At 49.6% G+C, this 8790-nt stretch overlaps 1 protein-coding gene across 1 annotated transcript; it reads right to left on the minus strand.

Annotated features, from left to right (window-relative positions):
• Positions 1 to 4377: 4377 nt before the first annotated feature.
• On the minus strand, positions 4378 to 8203 carry LOC144943839 (beta-1 adrenergic receptor-like). Its single transcript, XM_078871687.1, has one exon. The coding sequence runs from the start codon at positions 7670 to 7672 to the stop codon at positions 6104 to 6106; it is 1569 nt and encodes a 522-aa protein (XP_078727813.1). The 5' UTR covers positions 7673 to 8203; the 3' UTR covers positions 4378 to 6103.
• Between the last annotated feature and the right edge of the window lie 587 nt (positions 8204 to 8790).

An 8790-nucleotide genomic window follows, 5' to 3' on the forward strand; every position in this document is an offset into this window, starting at 1 on the left:
TCATACAATAACAAATATTATAATCATAGTAAAGTACAGCCGTTTGCCAACCAACTGCCAGTAGAAGGCCTTTTCCCATGCTGTTGTTGGTCAGCGTGGTTATTTGACCATACTTCACCACGCTGGTCTGTGCAGGTTTGCAAAGAGGCGGAGAGTCCAGGACTCATTTGGATATCAATTGCCGCTGGGATTCGAACTCGGGTCAACAGGTGGGTGGGTTCGTGCCAAACACTGCACCGCCACATCTGAAATTAAGCAAGACCCACGCAGTCCCTCCGTGAGACTAATTTGTGATGCTTGAACCGCTGCTGAACCCAACACCTCCTCGGCAACTCACACGGGAGACAAGTGGCCCTGGGATGGCTCACACAGTTGCCATAACTGACATGGCAGGGGGAAGCCTTCATCCAGCAGTAGCCGAAGAAAAGAGGTGAAAATAATTATTGAATGCATGTTTAACTTATTTCGCACCGTACGTAGCCAACCATGCTTAATCAGAGGTACGGGAAATTATTATAATATATTTGTTTTTTTTTAATGTATTTTCATTAGGTAGCATAATCAAAGTTTCCAAATACGCAAAGCGTAGACATGAAGGATGGATATGCACAGCAGCAATGTGTTGGCGCACTACTCCAGTGAACACTTTGATCGTTGCACTTTTTTTATCCAGATCTGGGTAAAATAAAAATGTGTTAAATAAATGCCGGCCAATGAAAACACGACCCGTGATGTCCCGGGGTTATCACGAAGCTAATTAATAAAGTGACACAGTCCTATATATATATTACAACACTTTACGATGCAGCCTTTATCTTCAAGGTGCATTAAGCAATCCCATGTGTAAATTACCTGTACATGCGAAAGTTAACCACTTGCCAAAGACTGCAGCTGATGTTGAATTACGAAGGAAAAAAATAAAATGAGCGTAGATTGTTTGTCCCTTGGGAATGGGAACATTTTTTTTAACGATTTTAAGAATACGCGAAAATAAATACCATGTCAGATTCCCCCGTGCTTAATTACACAATTTCTTCATCGAGTCTTTCATGCGACCGCAAGAAACGAAAGAGTCGTATTGTTCTCATCACTTTGAATTTAACAGTTGACGGTCTTCACGTTTTTATAATTTGCGTGTGTTCAGAGCAACCAATACGAGCATTGAGGTGGAAAGAAATAATAACAAAAAAACAGCTTCACAGAGGATGAGGACTGCGTTATTAATTTTGGTCAGCAGATGTTTTATATAATGTGCTGGAGGGGTTAGGGAGGGGGTGGGGGGACGCTATCAACTAAATATGTTCTTTTGATAAGTAGCTGGCACTTGGCGAAGTCATTGGTTAACAAACAGAATCTGACTTTCAGTCCAACAAGGCATGGCTATGCTAAGGCTATTGTACTCGCCTGAGCGCGATTCGCCTCGATTTGACGTATTTTTGAGTGAACGAGTCTCAGCATCTCTCCAAAACTCCACCGTGGAATTGTGCAGGCTGAGCGCTGCCGTGGCTCTCCGGTGTGTGCGTTTGGGTCGCTCCACCGTTGTTGTTGTTGTTGTTTGGAAATCAGAAAGAGAAATTAAACACGTATCGGAGAGCCACACTGCACAATCGCCCCCACAAAAAACCCCCACAACGAAGCTGAGTTCATGAGAGTTTGTGAGAGTCGGTCCTGAGCCATCAATTCACTGCTGATTAAGGGATGGCGTTTATTAACGTTGGTTAAATAACTGACTATTGATTAATCCATCTCTGTGTGGTTCTCGAAGCCTCCCCCCATGTGGAATTAGACCTTTCAAGGTCCTAAAAGCCAAGGACCATGCCACCATGCATTGCATATTTATATTCCACAGTATAGTCCAAAAAAAAATCAAACCTACAAGGGGTTGGTGCTCATTTCCATTGGCAGCCCTGAGTGGGCAGCGGAAATTCCACATTCCCATGGCGGGGGGCAATCCATCCAATAGGGCAGTGACTTGTTAACCTCCCGCAAGTTGCCACAGATTTAATTCAACAATTGGAGGGAGCATGGGCTGAGTTCACCCCCAACTTACATTTCCAAACCGATCATCCCTTTTGTTTAAGAGTCGAGTTCTGTGAATGTCTGTTTATACGCGTGCTGTATCAATTCTGCTATGTTACTTTTACGTGCCCAGCCCTTGTGTGTCCATCCACTGCTGCTTTTAGAGTTATTTCACCATAATTCACCGTGCCAGTCAGTGCAGATTTGTTTAAAGCTGGGAATACATCAACAGGGCATATAAGTACAGTACAATAAATTTTTCTGCACGACCCTCTGCCACCCAACATGTATCCCCCCACTATTTTAATTACCTGTTGCACAATCATCTTACTAGATTAATAAAAATAAAATATTCTATCTATACTCATTCTACAGATGGATGAAGGCTTCCCCTATGGTTTTTCTCTACCATACTTCATCAGGCTGGTTGGGAGAGAGGGCAGGACCGGTTCTGATATCACTTGCCTGCCACTGATGCTAGCTGTGGCCTGGAATCAAGCTCACGTTCACAAATGTGTCTCTTTGCCAACGGCATTCCCTTTTGTGTTTCAGCTTCACTGCCAACCCAGAAGCTCCGTGTCACGCAGGTGACCACAACCGGAAATCGTGATGTCATTAACTCAACAGCCCTAAGGCGGTGGCGGGAGGGTGGCTTCACATCGGCCCAATTCTCTGCGTCAATCGAATTTCCGCGCTGACACGCGGTCAAGGCTTCGTTGGCGTCGCATGAGCCCATTGTTTATTCGGCACGAGCTGATGGATGAGCTGTGGGATGGGTTCCCTGAGGCCTTACATTGCTGTCATCAGAGAGGACTGCGTGAACTGGATGGTCACGCCTGTGATCAGATTGTTGTTTTAAAAAAAAGTTGACTTTAAAGTTGCCCCCCAAAGACGTCACTCACTGGCACCTTTACATTTTAAACGCAGCCGTCAGCCCGATCATGCAATGTGATAGAGATATTCACAAGTGTTATTTTTTTACTGAACCTCGTAGGTAGATATACAAGAATATGTGCACTGTGTGTATTTATAAATTATCACTTACATTAGCTTTCTGTTTGTGTCTGTGTGTGTGTATATAGAAAACAGTTTGTAAATGGTCTCTGCCTGATTGCCCAAAGGAATACCGTAATACTGCATTTAATCCATCAGCTAATAGGTCACCATGTGTATCACAGTAACGTTGATTCATGTAAGGTGGCTTTAGTCTGGTTTCTACTTCACTGATTCTCATCAGCAAGGCGTCGGCCTGTTGAATCAATTTCACTGAGTAACAATGTGATGAATGGTCCCGCTCGGCGATCGGATGAATTGCCACAGTCGAGGGACACGGTTCGACTTAATAAACCGTTCGTGTTTTAAAACACTGTCGTCGGTGGATGTTGTCAGCCACGAGGGGCTGCACATGACACGGGAATCAATTTCATACAACGTAATGTGAATATTGATTCTCACACACGCGTGATTTGAGAATCAAAATTCACTGAATCATTGCCAAGCTATGCCTCTGTTACCGAACAGCCTGGAAGAGGATTCAATCTCGGGGGCCCAGCATTTGAGTTGCAATACTAAGGAACATTATCGGCATAAGGCACTACCACGAGAGTGCAAGGTGTGCCGATCTATAGTAAATCCCCCATCGTCGTGCCCCGTGTTACTGTCATGATCCCTCGAGGAAAAAATAATAAATGAGAACAAAAAACAACACGTGGCGATATGGATGTGGCGTGCCAAAATGGTTCCTAAACAACATTGTGGACTGCTGAATATACCGTAGATTGTATATTGTACACTCGCGAGGGTCTACAAGATGACCAGACGGCCAATGCGATCGAGTAGTACAGTACTGTGTACGTATACAGTGTCACGCCTCTTTATCCGCAACTATTATCCGCGGGAGCAGTAGGCCCCACGGACACTCCAATTATCCGCTTCACTAATCCATTATCTGCAATACGTTTTTTTTTGCATATAAGTGGAGTACATTTTCGGATAATAGGATAAGCGATGTTATCCCCCCGCCCCCCCCCCCCCCCCTAGGTTCACCGCGGTTATGCAGGGACTGATTGGCAGGCAATTAAGTTATTGTGCAAGATTTGGATGTTGTTGTTTTTTAGAATAAGGAACGGGTCATTCAATGCGGATGGCATCAATCGTGAACGCAATTACGATTATGATTATTGTGCCTGTGTTTCAAGATATGGTGGCCAATTGTTTTTAACCTGCTCAGAACACTCACTGCCTTGCAAAGCTCAAAAACACGACAGAACGTTTTAACATTAACACGCATTACTCTTTGGTCCTTTCGGTAAAGTCACGTAGGTAGAAGGTAATAGATCACGACGTTTCGGTCGCAACTGCCGAAGCAGTTTTCCTGCTGTGATTGTCTCAGCTGATAACGGTCGCTTGTGTCGCGATCGAAACGTCGTGATCTAGCGATTTTCTACCCACGTGACTTTACCGAAAGAACCAAAGAGTATGGATGCCCGCAGTCGCTAAAGCTTCAAATCAAGATTAACAAGCATCACTCAGCGGATCAGGGAACCTACAGACATCCGAGCCACCGTGTGGGCTGCTGAGGACAGTAAAAATAGGGGCGTGAGAGGAGACGTCGTGGTCAGAAGCTACGACAAAGCCAGAGGAAGGGAAAGACCGCAGTGGAGAGACGGGGCGAGGAGATGAACTCACGTTGAGTGGAAGTGAAGTGAATTGAGGTGGCATTTTTCAGGGACAGCAAATGATGGGGATGGCAGCTGTTGCGGAAGGCTTTGATCTACAAGTTGGACCACGGCTGCTGACGCTGCTGCATAATGATGAATACTACGTGGCGTTTACGCGTGTCAGAGTTCAACAAGATGCTCTAAACGTCTGTCAAGGCACCGTCGCGACACCGCGTAATTGAGTTACCAGCACTAATGTTACCGACGATAACGAGAGCGAATATCTGTGTTCTGATTTTAGTTGCGGGTGTAACCGCACACCTGCCCGTCCGTGTGCCATGCCGTTCTTAGAGGCGCGCTGCTTCAAGAGACACTCAAAGATAAAGGGACTCACGCATAATATAGCAACGGGGTTCGAGTCGGCCAGGCTGCACAGCGGTAGAGCATCACGCGTTCAGAAGATTGTAAATTCAAGCTCAGTTTGGTGGAGGGGGGGTTTGACTGAGCTTATCATCCCCACTGGGGTCGATTAAATATGTACCCACTTTGTGGGGTAGTCAACAGTGGTTGACCTATGGATAGACTCCATCACCACCACCACCATAGAAATGGGGAATTTCCACCACTAGCTCAGGGCTACAAACAGGCTATGAGCACGGCCTCTGTGTTAATTTGAGCACCAACAAGAACGTCACCTTGATTGTCAACGGCTTAGAACGGTGAGATAGTTCGCGTTGCTGTGAACTCAAACGACGTGAACAATGCCATCAGGCAAAAAAATCCCAACCACTGAGCTGGTAACACAATCGAGCGCTGATCATCATTAGAACGATTTGGCAAACGCGTTGTAAATAGAGTTGGGCATACGTGTGACGATCTCCCATAATAATTTAGCAAAGTGACCCATTATTCATTTCAGACCCGCTCGACACGAGGACGAGTATAAATGTCAATGAATTCCATCCCGTGAATATGTCCGTCCCATGCATGGCAGCAGCCGTTGTTGGCAAGTAAGTGAGTATCTGGGTAACTGTGTAGAGGAATTGGAATCTCTCCAATGGGGCCTTTTGTTTTTAGAGACAGACATACGTGGCACGACTCACGATGTGGGATGAAACAGCAACAACCACACAGAAAACAAAAATAACCGTACAAATAAAACGTAAAAAAGTTTCTTTTTTTAAATATATACATTACGAGCGTCAAACTGTCCTGAAATATATTTACGTAAAAATAGTCTTGAGAACACAGTTTTAGGCTTTTTTTGTGGGGGGTAAACATTAAAACCTACACCCATCCCCACCCACTCACCCACTCACCACCTACCCCTAGAGGTCGGGGTTCAGGCAGCAGGCGTCCCACGCTGATTGTAGTTCATATATCCACACGCCTTTAGAGTTCACGCGGCCAGACAGAGCGTCTCATCACTGGCACGAGTGTGCGTTTCCGTTCGCGTCCAACACCCCATTGTCTCCATGCGGGGCCTCCTGTCCACCTCCTCCACCACCACCACCACCATCAGTGGTGGTGGCGGCTGTGTTGGCGGCTGTGTTGTTGCTGATAGTTGGGGCCGTGGTAACCTTGGCCGTACCTTCATCTTCACAGCTCACCCCGCAGGGCGTCGTGACGACGCACGAACCCCCACCTCCTCCCTCGTCCAGAAGAAAACCTTGCGAGGACAAAGTCTCGGGTTGTTGCGACGTTCTCTTGGAGGACGTCCATCCCGGACTGGAGACAAAACCCCCATCCGACGTCCCGCAGGAAAGGGGTCTCCTCGTGACCCGACCTCCCGACGCGGACGATCGCGACCTCCAGAAGCAGAGCAGACGCTTCATGGCCACCCTGAGCTCGGGGCTGCGGCAGTAGATGATGGGATTGAAGGCGGAGTTGGCGTAGCCCAGCCAGTTGAGCATCACGAAGAGGCCCCGCGGCACGCACGAGCAGTACACCTGCACGATGTTGACCACGAAGAACGGCAGCCAGCACAGTGTGAACGTGCCCATGATGAGTCCCATGGTCTTGAGAGCCTTGTGGTCCTTGCGCGACAAGATCTGCGACAATTTCTTCCCCCCGCTGCTCCCCGTGGGTCTCCTGCGCTCGATGGGACTCGTGTAGCCTGGCTGGCCTGTCCCGTTGTCCATCTGCTGCTGCTGCTGCTGCTGATGGTTGTTGTGCTCGTGGTGGTGGTGGTGGTGTTGGTGGTGCTGGTGGTTGGACCTCACCTCGCACCTGTCTATCTTCTCCCGCTGCTTCTGAGCCTCCCGAAACACCTTGGAGTAGACGAAGATCATGACGAACATGGGCAGGTAGAAGGAGACGGCGGACGAAACGATGGCGTAGCCCGGAGTGATGTCAAACTCGCAGGTCATGCTGCCGTTGCCGCTGCCGTTGTTGGGATGGTGCTCCTGCATGAGGCCAGTGGCTTTGCGCGAAGACTCCTTCCACCAGCCCATCTGCATGGGCAGGAAGGAGATGAGCGCGGACACGACCCACACGGACACGATGATGATCCTGGCCCTCCTCTTGTTCATGAGCGTCTCGTATCGCAGGGGCCTCGTCACGGCGATGTACCTGTCCACGGCTATTGCGCACAGCGTGTGGATGCTCGCCGTGACGCACATGACGTCCAGCGCCGTCCAGAAGCCGCAGAATGTCTCGCCGAAATACCACGTCCATGTGCCGGACACGATGAGCGTGGCGCCGAACGGCACCACGATGAGGCCCATTAGAAGGTCGGCGCAAGCCAGCGACGCGATGAAGTAGTTGGGCTGCGTGTGCAATCGACGAAACCTCGCCACCGACGCGATGATCAGGGAGTTGCCCAGGAGGATCACGAAGACGACCAGCGACATGAACACGCCGAGGCTCAGGGTCCACTCCAGGGACACGTGCTCCGGCTGATGAAGGGTGTCGTTACGCAGAGGCGACTCGCTCGCACCATGGCTCAAGACCGTTGGCTGTGAATGCGTAACGCTGGAATTGTACACATTCATTCTTACCCCTGGCTGGGTCTACGCGTACGACTTAGAGGCGCGAGGTACTCGAGCCTCGTTCGCGCATCTCAGTGGTAGTTGCCAAGTCTCCTCCTGCTTCCTGCGTTACGCGGTAGTCCGTGAGAGCCGAGCACACACACACAAAAAGGTCGCGCTATTTATTTCAACTCGACGCTGATGTTGCTGCTGTCGCTGCTCCGTGCTCCATGGGACATCGCTAGGAACGAGTCTCTGCTGCCCGCATGGCACTCACCGCCCATGTCTTGCCTGGGCGACACGAACCACACCATTCGCGCGTGCGGCCGTGAATAAAATAGCAACAACAACAAAATAATAACGAAATGAACAATAACGCTCAGCTAAGCTTGTTTGGCTGGCTGGCTAGCCAAGCGAGAAGCCGTTGAGCGAGTCGCAGGGTCCCTCTGTCAACGAGCGGGACGCTCTCATGTTCGCGAGCCGCCCGTGCGTCCAGGGAGCGCGCGGCGTCGTCACTGGCGCTGCCTCGTCCCTTCCCCCTGCACCGCTCCTCCTTGCCCGGCGCACTTTGTCGAAGTGGGAGCGCGGAGCGGCTGTGCCTGACGTTAAGTGTGGTGGTGGTGGCGTGCGTGTCTCTCCCCCCCCCCCTTCTCTCACCCCCCCCCTCACTCCTCCACCGCCACCCCCTGCACAGCCAATCCTAGCCGGGCACAACCAGCCACACTCAGTGCCCTCCTCCGGCTATAAATACGGGCTCCATCGGAGAGCGAGAAATATTTATTCTCTGTGCATGTGGGGTTTTTTTGTTGTTGTAACGAACGCAGAGACTGAAGTTGGGAGTGGTGGGTGTCGTGTTGGGAGTGGTAGGTTTGGTCTGTTCGACATGCAGAGGTTTAGGATGGAATTGGCCATACTTCATCACGCTGGTCACTGAGGGTTTGGTGAATGGGGGGTAGGGTCGGAGTGAATGGGGTGGCTCACGATCCGGTGCATCTATCACACTCGCCACTGATGTCGGTTGTGAAATTAAACTCGTGTCGCCGGGTTCGTAGTGCCGTGCGCTATGGTAGCGCGTTTGTTATGGCTTACGGCTCATAAGGGTATGGTCATCAGGGTATTGTCAAGGCTTTGGTGTGAAGCTT

The sequence above is a fragment of the Lampetra fluviatilis genome, chromosome 32, assembly GCF_964198595.1.
Source record: "Lampetra fluviatilis chromosome 32, kcLamFluv1.1, whole genome shotgun sequence".
In the NCBI taxonomy this organism is placed as follows: domain Eukaryota; kingdom Metazoa; phylum Chordata; class Hyperoartia; order Petromyzontiformes; family Petromyzontidae; genus Lampetra; species Lampetra fluviatilis.

Excerpts from the sequence above, each read along its gene's own strand:
- LOC144943839 (XM_078871687.1), bottom strand. The coding sequence starts at position 7,672 with ATGAATGTGTACAATTCCAGCGTTACGCATTCACAGCCAACGGTCTTG.